The sequence below is a fragment of the Cebidichthys violaceus genome, unplaced genomic scaffold, assembly GCF_023349555.1.
Source record: "Cebidichthys violaceus isolate CVI_PGR_0920_01 unplaced genomic scaffold, fCebVio1.0.p SCAF_51, whole genome shotgun sequence".
In the NCBI taxonomy this organism is placed as follows: Eukaryota; Metazoa; Chordata; class Actinopteri; order Perciformes; family Stichaeidae; genus Cebidichthys; species Cebidichthys violaceus.
In genome coordinates, this window is record NW_027176717.1 from 1782910 (window position 1) to 1800131 (window position 17222).

The window sequence follows — 17222 nt, forward strand, 5'->3', positions numbered from 1 at the left end:
GTTTGCAGAGTCAACATGTTTATATACTGACGTCGTATTTTTCACCACAAATATGAAATCTTTTTGCTTTTCAATATGGTTGAACCCAAGAAGCCGGTTTTCAGTCATTATCATCTGCAAATTTGTCAAAACTTGTACGATGCTTGAATTGATCAGTGATTGGTTAATTAATATGGATGACTGTGTGTGTGTGTGTGTGTGTGTGTGTGTGTGTGTGTGTGTGTGTGTGTGTATGTGTTTGTGTAGCTGTATGACTGTGTCTTTGCATATATGCTTGTGTATTAGTTATTAGTTATGTTTGCTAGATTTCAGGCTTCACATCTGTGTATGCAGTTTTACTTCTGCTACTCTTTTAATTGACTTAAAGAATACCGCTCGTACTCTTCTGCAGTACGCTTTGACTATCGTATGAGAATCACTGGAACATGTGCAGAACCCAACATCAGACCTCCAGTATGGAGGAGCACACTGACGGCTGTGCAGATTGACAACAACGGCGCAAATAGTGTGAGAGGATGGGGTGAAGTGGACTGAAAACAATAGCTTTTGTGTTTGCCAAGAGGACGGACAAAAAGGACGGACAAATGTAATGTGTAGTGATCAGTGAAAACAAGCCAGCAACCCGCTATTGAATGTTCACTTCCTCCACTCTCTAGAATATGAATTCACGCTCTGTACTTTCTTTTTACCGAAGAGAATGAGAAGGTTTTAGTTCAAACATGATGGAAAAGTCTGGCAATGAAACGGAGACTGAAAGTCTAAATGGTACAAGAGAGAAACAGGCAGTCGTGCCTTCTTGCCAGTTATGCTGGTAATACATCTCGAATTATAGTAATAACTCAAGTGATGCACTGAGGTGTGACTGTAAAGAGAGAATGTCACTTTTGCCGAAGCAATCATGTTTCTTTGCAACAGGTTGTGTATGTCAGCAGTGGCGGAACGAGCGCACGTGATTATTTGTGTTTGAATATACAGTTTGTGTGCATTTCCATGTTAGTGCTGTCTGTGAGTGCCTATTTGTGTGTATCTGTGTGTGTGTGTGTGTGTGTGTGTGTGTGTGTGTGTGTGTGTGTGTGTGTGTGTGTGTGTGTGTGTCTGTGTTGCTGAGCCGTGCTCTCTATCCCCAGGTAAGAGCCAGCGTTTTCAGTCCCTGCGTGGAGCCGTGAAGAAAAATGCGGCTTTCCTTCGTAAGGCGTGTGCGTCTGTCTGCATGGTCCAACACTAGTTAAAGATTTACTGGAAACGTGATTCTAGACATGCAAGCGAACTGCACCTCCTCTCCTCTCTCCCTGTCCTCTCCTCTCCTCTCCTCCTGCTTTGTAGTAAGCACCTTATTTCCAGTGGCTGCCTCTCAACACTAAAGTAGTTTGTTCTTATTCTCTTCCTTAACCCTTCTGTACACCTTCCACTGAATAATAGTCTCAAGGCCATATACACATTAATATTGTCTTGCAGTGGAGACAATATTGTGTGTCACCATGACCGTGTTTCACACTGTTTGAACTGTGTGTAATCTAAAAGACGAGAACCGTCAGTACAGTGGACAGGAGGAGAAAACATTGTTTCTGTATTGAGATGCAGCCACACTTTTTACTTAATAGGTTCGTAGGAAAGGAAACCGTTCGCATCTGCCTGACTTTTCTGAAAAAAAACCCCAAGAGGACAATGTCATCACAGAAAACAATTAAAGTGCGGTTTACACACTGTACATGACACCTAAACACATTTATAATATTTGTGATGTCACAGTCCTCTCTTTGTTGTTTCAGATTCCTTTCCCTAAAAATCCCCCTGCACTGGTGCTAGCCACGCTAGCTCTGATCATAAAATGTAATAGAGAAATAGCGGAGAAAAAATTGAATTTTAGCCTTTTTTTTATAAGTTTCTCCCAGCACTTGTCATATTGTTGAGTAGACGTAAAATACTTCTTTTTACTGACTTCAGTGTTGAGTGCTTACATGCTAACAAGCTGCTTAAGGGTTATTTATAATCCATAATACAATGTGACAATTGCCTAGTGAGCAAAAAAGAGAGACTAAAATTCAAAATACTACAGCATTGTATTACATTTCAATTGCATGACAACCTCATGTTCTGAACATTTTGTCTCGGATTTGAACTGTGAATTCACTTTAGGGCAGTTTGGTACTGGAAATTTGGAATGCTTGAAATATCTGTAAATGGCCAGTGGAGATGATGGCATGGACAATTGATATGTGACTTAAGCCCTTTTTCAGTATGTTGACACGAGCACACACACACACGGTTTTTCCCCCAAGTACTGAATACGTTTGTCATCATTCAGTTCAGTACATTATGGTGGTGTTAATGTTCAGTGCCATTATTTAATATTTTAACTCATTCACACATGCCAACATTGCTAAGAATGAATGAATCCCTCGGTTGAGTTACTAAGAGTGTGACCTTTGCCTGTCTTCCTCATTCCCTCTCTCCTTCCATCTCCCTCCCTCTCATGCTGCTCGTTCCTTCCTCCACTCGTCCGTGTCTCAAGTCTTTTGGGTTTACTCTAACAATAGGTTTTAAACTAGTTCAGAGCTCCATTGAGGAGAAGGCACTAGGCTGGTTTTATATTTGAAAAGGCTTTAGCCTCCGGAGAGACCGGAGGGCCCCGAGTGCTTTTAACTAAGTAGCGTAGCAGCAGGCGTTACGTGTCGAGGTTGAGGAACATACAGCGTGTTCGCAGCAGAGGCCTTAATGTTCAGAGAGACCATCCTGATCTCTACAGTACAGAATTCATCCATCACCAAGCATGTGGCAAAGCACACTGTTCACTCACTGTAGCTTACTTTGATGTATTATGTGAGCTAAGTGCTTACAGACCCGCTCTTGAAATAAATAGATATAAATATACATGTACAGGTTCTTAAACCTATGAATGCTGCAAATGTTATTTACTCATTTGTATTTAATCAATTATAAGAACATCCTTTGTTAATCTGCATTGGTAGGCCCACAAAAAGATAGCTATGCTTTATTGTCATTGTCAAAACCTTTTTCCTTGTTGTTATTTGTACACTCAGGACTTGAGTATGAGGACTGTCTTGATGACTGTCTTTTCTTTGCTTAACTTTATTGCCTATTTGTTTGGCACTGCATAATTCACTCATCTTTAATCAAGTTTATATAGCTCATACACTGGCCATATGTTCACCATTATTCTTTTTTTATATGGAACTTAATCCTATTAGAAAATCTGCATGGAGCACCATTAATATTCTCATTAGGAATGCAGACGGGCCAACGTCAGGGTTGAAAATTGTTCTTGGAAAGCGATTTATAAGACTGGAGCTGAGATAATAAAGCACGACTGAAAGACGAGCTCTGTATTTTTGAGTTACTAAGTAAAAAAAAAAAAAGATTCAAATCAAGATTGTGATTATTCCGTTTTGTTGAAAATGCCCTCTCATCTTAAGTGCCCATCATGTCCCTTGGTTTCATGCTAAGAGTTGTTTTGCAAGAGTTGGTTTTGCTTTATTTAGCGGTAGATATTTTACTTTAATACAAGATGTATTGAGATTCATATCAATGTCGGACTCAGGTACCCAGAGGGTGTTACAATAAGTGTTTGAGGTGACAGTGAAAGAGCTGCAGCTCATTCCCGCAGGCAGCCAAAGACTGACAGAAGCAATAAAAAGCAATGTATCACTTCATATCAGTCTCTCAACCAGCCATCCCCACATTCATCCCATCTTTTTCCTCTCCTTCCATCTATACCTCCCTCGATGCTCCCGTCACCCTCCTCCCCTCAACGTTCTCCCTCTTTTTCCTCTTTAACACTTTTTCATCCTTAACAGCCCATTTATATTGCTCCTGTCCTTCCTCAACAGCTGTCTCTGCCTCCACCTTCCCAGCATCCTTCCATCTTTACACACCATTACAATTAAAATAAGGACAAAGTGACACATTTGCATTCTCCTTGTGGCTTTATAAACAAAGACAGATTGGGCTGTGTGAGCTTCCTACCTGTTTAGACAACTGCAAAAAAGATTAAGTTAATTAACACATTTTCAGATGTTTGCATTGAAATAAATCCAGCCAAAGCTCTCACAGCGTGATTAAAGTTTAGAAGCCTGAATAAAAAGCATTACAGGGTTTTTTTTTTTTCAAAACTTGGCTGCAATTAAGCTCAAACATCCCTCGCAAGGGTTGCAGACCAAAGACCAAAATCTCCAGCATGTTTTTTCTTTCAATCTCCACGAGCTATGAAATCACAAAAGGGTTTTGTTGAGATTTAGTTCACCCGGAATTAAGCAAGCCTTCAGCTTAGAAGTGAAAATCCTTCCTAATAGCTGTTGCAGGGCTTGTGTCCCAGGATGCCGAACTGGTAAATATTGCTGGTATGGAAACTAAGCGTGTAATTAGTTTAGGCAATAAGTGCAGATATATACTGGATAGTTTTTTGAAATATTACTTTATAATCTTATAGAAATCAGATGAATTGATTCCAGAATTGCGAGAATTTACTTATAAAAGTCTTGATGTACTTTGTAGCTTTTAAGTGTGTGTGTGTGTACTAATTCATTTGTAAAGTTGACGGACATTTTGGGGTCCACAATGATTTCAGCTCAAGGTTTAAAGCAAAAAATACAGTAATCACCGGCGCAAGATTGATTGTACAGCCGTTTTGACCTGGCCTGTTAATTCAGCTTTGTGTCTCTCTCTCTCTCTCTCTCTCTTTCTCTCTCTCTTTTTTTCTCTCTCTCTCTCTCTCTCTCTCTCTCTCTCTTTCTCTCTCTTTCTGTCTTTCGTTCTATATCTGTCACCTCTTTTTCTCGGGCTCTTTTCCGTCTCTCAGTGAGCATGCCAGCGAGTGAGAATGAATCAGTCAACACAGACAACGCCCCCGGGGGAGACGTGGAGGGGGAGACCTGCTGTACCCGGCTAGCGTAAGTACCTCACCCTCTCTCATCTACACCTCTTCTCATCCTTCTATTGCTCAGCTCTCTCTCTCTCTCTCTCTCTCTCTCTCTCTCTCTCTCTCTCTCTCTCTCTCTCTCTCTCTCTCTCTTTGTCACCTTCTGTCAATCTCAAGGATGAACTCTATCAAGCATCTTTCCTGTGTTAGCACTTGAACGTTAGCCATGGCACAAGTGGCTCTGCCTTTCACTGATCTCACAAAGCCAGACCTCTGTCTCGTCAAGCTCACTGGTTAGAGGAGAGCAGAGTGACGGTGGGTTGTCATCATACTCTAAACGGAAGAACTTGACAGGGAGAACCTGGGTGGATCTGAGGAGGCAGCTAAACCGAGTTGCTGTTTCCGGAGGAGGTCATTTTCACATTAATCCCATACTAAACCACCATGCCTTCTTCTTTTTTCTAGTTCACTACAACTTAACAACCCCATTGAAGTCTACTGTTGGTTCTAGTTGCTAGATAAAAAAAATGTATTGCTGCAAATGTAAATGTTTTTAATCTTGCTTTTGGGCTAATTTCTAATATTAAAATATGAATATGTCATACCAAAAAGTACATTTTCACAAGGTATGAAATACAGATTTATAGCTTGTACAGTACACTGTGTATTTTTAACTTTGTCCAGTTGGATTATGAAAAGGTTTCATACATCAAAGAGTTGTAAAGTACTTGTCACAGAATAGGTCTGAGATGTTCTGTACTGAAGGCATTATATACATTCATTAACAGAAGAAGACGTCAAAGTGTCTGCTGATTCATGTGGTACAAAGAAAGTTTGACCTTCATTTGGACTATACAGAACGAAGGAGAGCAGAAGATCTCTCGTCTCTGTCTCATCTAATAGTAATCCATGTATTTTTCCTCTTCTTCTCTCCGTCTGTTTCTGCTCTTTCTCTCTCCCCTTTGTGTGTTTGTTAGTAAAGTGCTTTCCTCCTCCCCTGTGGGAGCTCACGAACAGCTGACTCACTTGCACCTGCTCCCCCTTCTCCTTTCATTTTTTTATTTTTTACATTATTCAAACAAGTGCATAGCTTTCTTTCTTAGACAGAAGGCCGCACAGGAGCCGTGACCCCAGCAGGCCCACTTCAGCACACATGAGCAAACACACCTACATACAGAACGGTGCATCACAGTGCATCACGGTGAACGCAGCAGAGCAGAGTAGAAGTGAAGAGAGAAAGTTACTGTGCTGTGTGAAATTAAGAATGCTGTTGACCAGAGACTCAGGAGAGCCAGTGGGTACACTTCGATGGCACACTGTGGTTTATCTGTCCTCTTGCTGTCCATCTGTTACTTTTGTCTTTGTTATGTTGTTTGCGTTTATTTGTCCCATCAGAACAAGACAACTCCAAACAAAAAAAGCATCCATCATATCTCAGCCTTCAAACACATAACGCCAAATAGAAGCTATAGTGAAACCAGCAAATTTGTAATTTGTATCGTTCTTTTAAACCGTATGTTGCGCCATGTTGTAAATCGTTCAATCTCCTCTTTTATGAACCACAACAGAGCTTCAGAGTTTGCACCTGCAATAGTCTTACTTAAATAAGTGTCTTTCACAGTGATCAGACCGTCCTAAACCGAATGAATAGTAAACCTTGCCAAGAAATACGAGCCCTCGTCCTTCCTCTGTGAGACTGCAACAAGTCTGTCTCGGGGCATGTGCTCACACTATTAGGAGATAAATCTGGAGACTTTCAGTGTGTGTCAGTTCTTCTTCACATTGCTATGGAGACAGACCTCGGGGTAGGAGCTACTTCGACGCCCGCTGATCTCCATAATCGAGACGGACACATAGAGAGAAGAGACGCGCATACCGTCAGCCTCCATCTCCAGACAGTCACTCATTTTATTCTATCGTTGAGTCAGTCAGTGAGTCATTTCATTGCTTCAGTCAGTCAGCGGGTCATCTGCTTTCACAAATAAAATCAGTGCACAGTCGCTCACAACAAGTCCCTTAAAGCTCATTACTGTATGTGATAGTACTGAGTTCTCTTTTGATTCATTGAACAACCTTTGGCTGAGAGAAGAGCGTCGGCCTTTAATGTTACCGGCAAGTGGCACAAGTTGCCCCGTGGTCAGATCAGGTTACTCAAACATTACAGCAGATATGTGTCAAATTTCCACCGTGGGAATTTCTGTCCTCTCCTCTCCTCTCCTCTCCTCTCCTCTCCTCTCCTCGTTTCCGTGTGAGTGTGAGTGTGCGTGGTGGACGTGTGAGCAGTGGATGTGTGGAGTTTTGATCGTATGTTTACAGTTTTGGGATTGTTCCTCACTTCCTCGGTGTGTGCACATGATCAGGTAAGAGACAGGGTGTGTTTACCGGTAGAATAACGCAAGATAGTGGTTTTGTTTAACTTTTTTTCGGGAGCATGGCGTCCTCTGAGACGCCACCCCCGTCAATCCGGCAGGGAGTCCGGACAGTCCCACCGGACAGCAGCGTGTCGGTAGAGGAGGTGCTGCTGGCTGTCGGAGAGCAGGTGGGACATAACAACCTCTCGTTTTCATCCCGGATGAATAAAGCCATGGTTGTGTTCATGACGAGCGAGGCGTTTGTCCATAAGCTGGTGGAGAGCGGCGTGTTTCTCAGGGACAGCTTTGTGCAGGTGTCTCCGCTCTCAGTGCCGTCTACGAGGATCACCGTGTCCGGTGTTCCACCGTTTATACCGAACGACCTGCTGGAAAACGAGCTGTTAATTTTAGAGCATGGTCCCAAAAGACTTTTTTTTAAGTATCCATGTGATACATGGGCCTACCAAATTTCATAAATGTAGGTCAAACGTAGCACTGGGGCTGCGTATTTGAATATTTGTAGGGGGCGCTATCGAGGCAATTTGAAACAGTCAAGCCAAAAAGCCAAATGAAATATTTATTTACATCACCTATGACACCTGTGTAAAGTTCCAAGGCTTGTTGAGCATCCTAAGCCGCATAAAAATAAGCTTCGTTTTTCATGGCGAATGACACGTTGCCACGGCAACAGCGTTTTGCATCAACTCACAATATTCATGATGAAGCATCATCAATGTCTTAGGGCTTACCTTACCAAATTAAAGACTGATCTGGGTAACTTCCTAGTCAGAGTACATCAAAGTATAAAACTTGTCATTTCCTTTTGCCAGTAGGTGGCGCTATGACTTTTTGAAAATGTTGGCATGGGAATGTGCTCAAGACTGGACCAGCATCATGCATAACAAGTTTGGGGCAGATTGAATAAAGTACCTTGGAGTTACAACAACTTCCTCTTTCGTGGCGAACGGCACGAAATGTGCGTGACATGGGCGCCACATAAAACGAAGGTCGTTCAATGTCAGTAGACCATTTTTGCAAATTTTCATCATTAAAGTCTTTAGATCACCCTGACCAAATTTGAAGTTGATCGCATAAATTTTGTGGGAGAAGTTTGTTAAAGTACAACGCCTGAAAACGATGAAAAATGCCTAAAAATGCAAAAAATGGGAGTATTACTGTATCGCCCCTGAGTGGTTGTATGGAATAAAAATTTGAGTGTTTGTTACAGAACACAATGTGGACATACACACCAGATTTCGTGACAATAGGCCACATGGTTTTGAAGTTATATGTATTGCTGTAAAAGGCAACGCCCCTATGAAATTCATTGGTCCATATATTCCTATTGCAATGGGTTATCAACAAGCTTTTAGTAACTTTTGAAGATATAGATCCAATAATGATCCACAGCAAATTTGGTATCAATCAGACCCAGCTTGTAGGAGGAGTTTGTGAAAATGTGTTTTTCACAAAATTCAAAATGGCGGAAAATATTGGTAGGCGGAGCTTAGGGGTCTGATTGGCTTTTTTGTAGAGTAGGTGGAGGTGGACAGTTGTGTCGAATTTCAAGTAAATCGGACACAATGGGTAAGAGTTGCCGCAAGGTGTTGCCGGTCAGATTTCTAGGGGGCGCTAGCGAGCCATTTTTTCCAACTTAAACATGGGACCCATAAATTATCAAACTTTCCCGCTATTCTGGTAAGCTTGCCAAATATGGGGAGTTTTGGGATATGATAAAGCCCCCAAAAAGGCAATTCATTTGAGAGAAAAAGAATAATAATTAAAGCTGCAAGCAGCAATGAACGGGCCCTCGCCTCCTCCCGCACGTCGGGGGTGCCGGCGGGACTCCAACGTATGCAGCCGAGATCGTCTGCGACAGTCGGACAACGCGCGTCGGAGTCCGCTGATTTTTTTCTGCTTGGACCGCGTGACGCAGGAAATGATGCTATGCAAATAGTCCACAGCATCCTGTATCCGCTGTGTGGTGCTACAGAGCATGCAAAAACATGTTTTATGTTGCTCTATAACAACTGTAGACAACATTGTGTAAAAGTCATGTAAATCGGATGCCAGTTGTCAAAAAAACGCAGAATTACTTTGGCCAGCAGGTGGCGCTGTGAGTATTAGTGAAAATTAGCTTGTAGACATCCTCAGGCCATGAGTGTTATGAAGCATGGGAAGTTTAGGAGCGTTTGGAACAAGTCCGGCTGAGTTACATCAGCTTTTTTCATGGGGGGTCACGTAAAGTAGCCGCCCGCTACGGCTAAGCCATTCCGTCAAACGTAAAGCTTTTGATAACTTTTAATCACAAAGGTCTTGAGACTGTACCGACCAAATTTGAAGTGGATCCGACAAAGTGCCTAGGAGGAGTTCGTTAAAGTATAGCGACTAGAAATGAGCCTAAATCCATTGAAAAATGACACAAAAATCAAAATGGCCAACTTCCGATACGGTTTAGCCCATGGTCCCAATAGACTTATTTGTAAGTCTCTCTGAGATACATGTTCCTACCAAGTTTCATACAGGTACCTCAGACGTAGCGCTGGGGCTGCTCTTTTGAAATATTGTAGGGGGCGCTATGGAGGCAATTTAAAACGGCCAAGCCAAACACCCATATAAAATATGTCCTCCCATTACCTATAACACATGTATAAAGTTCCATGAGTTTTTGAGCATCGCAAGCCACTGATCCATCAGCCTACTTTTCCATGGCGAATGATGCGTTGCCGCGGCAACAGCGTTCAACAAAAACTCCCAATATTCATGATGGTGCATCATCAACGTGTTAAGACTATCTTTACAAAATTTCAGACTGATCTGGTGAACTGGCTAGGAGGACTAAATAAAAGTATAAAATATGACATTTCCTTTTGCCAGTAGGTGGCATTATGAGTTATTGAACATTTTTCAATTGAAATGTGCTAAGGGTTGAAGTAGCATCATGCATAAGAAATTTCGTGCAGATTGAATAATGTACCTTGGAGTTATAACAACTTCTTTTTTCCCGGCCAATGAGGCAAAATGGCCGCCCCGCCACGTCAAGGTTCTTCGATGAAAACTCTAGCTTTTGATAACTTTTCAACACAAAGGTCTTAAGAGCATCCTGACCAAATCTGAAGTTGATCGCATGAATTCTCTAGGAGGAGTTTGTTAAAATACAAAGGCTGAAAACATGAAAAATCACTAAAAAACTGAAATTGAGTGAAATACTGTAGCGCCCCCTATAGGTTGAATGGAATGAAAATTGCAGGGTATGTTCCACCATGCAATATGCACAAATACTGCAAATTTGGTGATTTTAGGATACACGGTTGAGAAGTTATGTGTATTGAAAAACAAGCCACGCCCCAAGAAGTTCATTGGTCCGTATCTTCTAAACGCTTTAAGATATCAACAAGCTTATGATAACTTCATGTGATCTTGATCCAATAATGATCCACAGAAAATTTGGTAGCAATCGGACCAAGTGTGTAGGAGGAGTTCTCAAAAATGTGTTTTTCACAAAATTCAAGATGGCGGAAACATTTTCCAGGCGGACCTTAGGGGTCTGAGAGGCTTTTTTTTAGAGCTAGTGGATCTGGACATGTGTGTCGAATTTCGAGTAAATCGGACATACTGGCCGAGGGGCGTCGCCGGTCCAACTTTGAGGGGGCGCTAGAGAGACATTTCTTTTCACACATATATGAAACCTATATCATACCTCTATTTTCACCAGGCTTGACAAGTCTGCAAAATTTGGTGAGTTTTCATGCATGGCAAGTATCCCAAATATGCGCCCAAAGTACAAAAATAAAAATCAGAATAATAATAATAATTAAAGCTGCAAGCAGCATTGATCGGGCCCTCGCAACGTCACACACGTCGAGGGTACTGGCAGGACTCTGGTTGATGCGGCAATGCATTTCTGTGACCATCATACACTGCATGCACAAGTTAGATGATATTTCCTGCGTCATCCAGCACCATAGCAAGACCATGTTGCCAGGTCTTAAGCCTCAAATGTTTTGAGTGTACCTCCGATACAATCATAAATGTAAGCCTGTTAAGATCATTAAGAAAATGAACGTGTGAATGTGCTTCAGTATTTGTAACATAACAGACTGTCAGGTTACTGGGATGGAGTTCAACTCCCTGCAGTGTCCTACTGATTGTATTTGGACTTACATGAAAGTTAACAGAACAGCAGTGTCATTTGTTTTTACTTGAACACTTTCATTTGACACTGTTTTCATTTTAAGCTCTTCTGTAACTTTAGATTGTAGTGTGAAGCATTCATTGTAACATTTAACCTGATTCTCATGTAGAAGCTCTAGACAGATCATTTATACTAATGCCCACTGACATGGTTTGAAAAACACTGTTGATCAACTTTTGTTCTCCAAGCATCTTAGTTTGCACATATTTAGATCAGAGAAGTCTTTTTCTCATGGTGTGCCCACAAACCCTGTTTGGGCCGCTGTTATTATAGAATTCTGTTTACGTCCGTGGTTGCCAGTAGGTGGCGCTATGACTATGAGTTAATATTGGCTTGCAGAAGTCCTAAAATCACGACAGCAATCAAGCATGTCAAGTTTGGGGCAGTTTTGACAAAGTAAGGTTGAGTTACAAAAGCTTGATGGATGATGGCGAATCATGTAAAATTGCCGCGACACCAAGTCCATGTTATCCGATGAAACATCAAGCTTTTAGTAACTTTTAATCGTTAAGGTCTTTAGGTTGTTCTGACCAAATTCTAAGCTGATCGGATTATTTCCCTAGGAGGAGTTCGTAGTGCAGCACCTGGAAAAGGAAATAAAACCACAAGAAATTCATACAAAATTCAAATTGGCTGACTTCCGGTTGGGTTTAGAGCATGGACCCCTAGACTTTTTTTTAAGTCTACATGTGATACACCTGCTTACTTAATTTCATACATCTAGGTGAAACGTACTGCGAGGGCTGCATCGTCGAAATATTGTAAGGGGCGCTATCGAGCCGAGTTGCTACTCTGAAGCATTAAAATCACATCAGATAACTACATTCAGGATTTTAAATGTGTGTGACAAGTTTGATTTTGTTTTGAGTATTTTTAGGCCCTCAAAAACACCTTTGTTTTTCATGGCGAGGAATGCATTGCCACGGCAACGGCATTTCACGAAACAACAAGCTTTGAGTAACTTTTAATCACAAAGGTCTTTAGATTGTTCTGACCAAATTCTAAGTTGATCTGATTAATTCCCTGGGAGGAGTTCGTTAAAGTAGAGCGCCTGGAAATTAAAAAAACGACACTAGAAATTCAGACTAAATTCAAAATGGCTGACTTCCGGTTGGGTTTAGGGCATGGCCCCAAGAGACTTTTATTTAAGTCCACATGTGATACATGTGCCTACCAAATTTTGTTAATCTATGTGAAACGTACTGCGAGGGCTGCTTCGTCGAAATTTTGTAGGGGGCGCTATTGAGCCGATTTAACACTCTGATTGAATAAAATCATATTATAGAACTACATTTTGGCCTTGTGATCTGTGTGTCAAGTTTGCTTGTGTTTCAAGCTTTTTTAACCTCTCCAAATGACCATCGTTTTTCACGGCGAAGACTGCGTTACCACGGCAACGGCGTTCGACGAAACATCAAAAGCTTAGAGAACTGGCATTATGAACTTCTTACATTTGTGTGGAACAATTTTGATGTTGATCTGATTTTCCAACTAAGAGAAACAAGCCAAAGTATAAAGACTTTAACTTACTGTTGCCAGTAGGTGGCGCTATGACTATGATTCAAAATCGGCTTGCAGATGTCTTCAGGCCTGGAGTTTAATCAAACATGTGAAATCTGGTAAAGATCTGATGATGCGGAGTCGAGTTACATCAGTTTATTCGTTCATGGCGAAGGATCGAAATTCGCAGAGCCGCCACGTCGCCACGCTTCGACAACTTCCTACAATTTTCACAATGAAGCATTATCAAGGTCTTAAGGCTTTTGTGACAAAATTTGAGAGGGATCCGATTAATCTGTGAGCAGTAGGGTGTCAAAGTACACAACCTATGACTTCCTGTTGCCACTAGGTGGCGCTATTACTATGATTCTAAATTGTCATATACATGTGTTCAGGGTCAGGATGTTATGACATATGAGAAATTTGGAGCAGATTAGGCAATGTACAGCCGAGTTACAACAACTTCCTGTTTCATGGCGAATGGTGTTTTTTTGCCGCCACGCCATGGACACATAGTTCGATAACTTTTTGATCTTTGAGTATCGTTTCACTGCCAAGGTCTCAAGAGCATACTGACCAAATCTGAAGGCAATCGGGTTTAATCTCTAGGAGGAGTTCGTTAAAGTACGGCGCCTTGAAACGGTCCAAAAACGTCATAAAATTCAAAATGGCCGACTTCCTGTTTGGTTTAGGATATACCTCCTTTTGACTTTTTTGTACGTCCCATCACGTTCCACATACTTATCAAATTTCATACAGCTAGGTGAAACCCAAAGTTGGGGCTACTCTGTAGGGGGCGCTATCGAGCCAAAATGTTATGCCGCAGCTGGACACCCCAATAATACTGGAATTTTCACCACGATTGAATTTTGTGCCAAATTTCAAAAGATTCCCAGTATCCCAAGCACCTCCTTTTTGCGATGAAACTGGTACGATAATAATAATAATAAAAAACATTAGAATAACAATAGGTCCTCCGCTCCGACTACGTCGGTGCTCGGGCCCTAACTAGAAAATTTCGCAAGAAATTTTGACAGTGTGGCTTCTACTGCCCGAAGACGTCGCAATATATACATAAACGCTGATGTTACCGGCAGTATCGTTGAGGTTCGATTGAGATAATGCTTCTCTCTTTTCTGCATTTTAGATTCATACTCTTGAAAAAGTTAAACCAAGTTAAAGCTGACGCTTTTATTTTGAAAACTTACCGGATGCTCTATCCCTTATCGGACATCGCGCCAACCGCGTCGCTTCAAACGCGTCGCTTCAAACGCATCGCCCCAAACGCGTCGCCCCAAACGCCCCAAACGCATCGCTCCAAACGCCTCAAACGCGTCGCTCCAAACGCCTCAAACGTTTCGCCTCAAACGCGTCGCTCCAAACGCCTCAAACGCATCGCTCCAAACGCGTCGCTCCAAACGCCTCAAACGCGCCGCCCCAAACGCGCCGCGCAAAATTCGCGTCACTGCAGTCTCATCGCGTCTGTGCAAAGACTTTGTATGTAATCTCATCGCGCGAATAATTCGCCCTGCGTTCGGTGTGAACACAGCTGGCAGCCTTGTGGGGAGGGGAGGGGGGAGCTGTGCTCATGTGATTGGTTGAAAATGAGGCTGACATCTGATTGGCTACAGATAGGTCCATGTTAAAAAAAACGTATTTGTGAATCCGGCCAGGCAGGGGAGTCTCAAAAAACCCACCAACAAATGTGAAGAGATCCACAAACAAATACACACAAATCCACAAACAAATAGAAAACATCCACACACAAATACATACAAATGCAGAAATATATTTGTTCTGCGTGCATTTGTGAGTCACATTTATTTGTTAATCCTTCTGTGTAGAGACAGGCAGACAGACAGAGAGAGAGAGAGAGCGCGTGCGTGCGTGTCACTGGTTGCCATGGTGACGACGCAGGGCCTGGAGAGTCTGTGAGTCTGTTTGTTTATAAACATCAGTAATTAGCTGAATTAAGAACACCTGTGAGCTTGGCAGACTTTTCATGAGAAAACACTGGAAAACACCTGTCAAACAAATGCACTTTATACCAAAACCATGAGTCCAATCAATAAAATAAGTGCACCGTGAGAGAGATAAGACTCTGCCGAACGCCCTGGTATGTTTTTTATGTTCGTAGTGTTATAAATGTGAGCGCCAGCGCAAGTTACAAAACTGGTACCGTCTGCTTTCTTTGACAAATTTCTTTTCTGATTTAACATGGGATCTAATGGAGCAGTCGGTTGGAATTCATGTCGCTCCATGGCTGTTTGAGCCAAATGTGTAAGTCCGTTGGATTCCATAGACACTTTGTTGCGACCAGCACAACATTTCCAAGCTTTTTGGCCAAAAATGGTGTATAAAGAGTAAAAATTGTGGGAATGGGAGCAATTTGTTTGGAAAAATCACAGAACATTTTCCTGCTCTGCTTCACTCTGACCGTGATGTCATCACTCTAGCACTTAACGAGCTGCGCAATACACACCCATTATAAAATCTCAAACAGACCCAAAGTTTTGCTGAAACTAAATCGGTGACTTCATGAAAACTATGCTAGTTAGCAAAATGTCCATTTGGCTCAATAACGTCCATCAATTTGTCTACGTTTTAAACTTTGAATCATGTTTCTACGTTAAAGTATGGCTGGTCAATATGGGTCCAAAGTTAAGTGTTTTTTTTGCTTTCTTCACGCCGAAATCCCATTCAAGTCAATGGGCCGATTTTTCATCGTAGATCGCGATTTTCGGGGAAACCGCTGGACGAATTTCTTATAAAAGTCATAGCTCACGATTCCCGATCAAGCCGCACGTGTTGAATTACTTTTTGAGCAGGTGTTGGCAACGCTGTGGGACTAGTTTCGCGGCAAACTCTGATGTGGAAGATGGAGAATAAGAATAATAACTAGAAAATGCATTTCCTGCTGAAAATGCGTTGGAATGCTGAAAGCTGAAATGAATTGCAAAAACATTGCTGAAAATACAGAAATGAGAGACTACCTGTCTGAAAAATGTTGAAGCCCGAAAGCATTTAAACTGCACTGCTGAAAACCCTTCTAGTTGAAACGTCTAACTATGGTGTCTGTAGCTGAAAGTATGAGAAAGAAGAAGGCTTTGAAAATTGAAGAAGTTTAACAGGATTTGAAGATTTTCTCCATAGATATCTTATTCAAAACAAATTGCAAAAAGCTTAATAATTCAAAAATGTAAAGATTATAAATATGAAAAGTCATATCACCCTCTCCTGAAAGAGCTGAACATTTTGATATTCGAATGGTTTCTGTGGCTTAAAAAATGTCAGCAGTAGTGATATTTGTAGAAGTTGTAGTAGAAGTATTGTTTGAAGTAGAAGTATTAGTAGCATTAGAGATATTTATAGTAGTAGTAGAAGTTGTAGTTGTAATAGAAGTATTATTAGTCGTAGAAGTATTAGTAATTCAAAGAAGTAGTAGAAGTAGTCGTAGTAATAGCTGTAGCAGTGGTTGTTGTATTTAATATAACAGTAGTAGTAGTAGAAGAAGTAGTAGTATTAGTAATAGTAATGGCAGTATTTGAAGTAGCAGTAATAGCAGTAGTAGAAATACTAGTAGCATTCATACTAATAGCTGTAGTAGTATTAGTACTGGTAGTAGTATGAATAGCAGCAGTAGTAGTAGTAGTAGTAGTAGCAGTTGTAGTATAAGTAATAGTAGTACTGGTCGTATTAGCAGTAGTGGTAGTAATAATAGCAGTAGTAGTAATGGTAATAGTTGCAACAGCAAAAGTTGTAAAAAGTTGTAGTAGAAGTAGTATTAGTAGCAGTAGTAGTAATACTAGAAATATTTGCAGCAGTAGTAGTAGTTTTCGTAGTATTAGTAAGAACATTAATTATTTCAACAAAAAAGCCTCATTTTGAGCTTAATGTTTAAATACAGTTAATCCATGGGGCTTTTATTTTGAAAGGGTGGGGCTGGGTGGGTTAGACAGGAGGAGAGGAGACTGAATCATAATGTTAGATAAACACAAACAGGTTATTAAATGACAGGCTTCATCAAAAGCATTTCAGTTGGAATTCATTCGGTGGGGCTTGCACTTTAAAATGGTGTGTGTGTGTGTGTGAGTGTGTGGGGGGGTCCTCTAAAAGTCTCTAATACCTGAATGACTGTATAAGAGATACACACGCAGAGAGAGAGAGACACACAGAGAGATAGAGAGACACACAGAGAGAGAGATACACACGCAGAGAGAGAGAGACACAGAGAGATAGAGAGAGAGAGGCTTGTGTCTGTGAGTCTGTGTGTTTATAAACATCAGTAATTAGCTCAAGC

General features: G+C 41.4%; 1 protein-coding gene across 6 annotated transcripts in view; it reads left to right on the top strand.

The window, feature by feature from the left end:
• The window catches only part of cacna1c (calcium channel, voltage-dependent, L type, alpha 1C subunit), a 242937-nt gene that overhangs the window by 178307 nt on the left and 47408 nt on the right, over window positions 1–17222 (top strand). For 3 of the 6 annotated variants that reach the window (XM_068731360.1, XM_068731361.1, XM_068731363.1), the window contains exons 11-12: window positions 1128–1187; window positions 4817–4907. In XM_068731360.1, coding sequence (XP_068587461.1) covers window positions 1128–1187; window positions 4817–4907 — 151 coding nt within the window. The remainder of the gene's footprint in view (window positions 1–1127; window positions 1188–4816; window positions 4908–17222) is intronic. The other 3 variants (XM_068731362.1, XM_068731366.1, XM_068731365.1) reach the window with 1 other exon arrangement.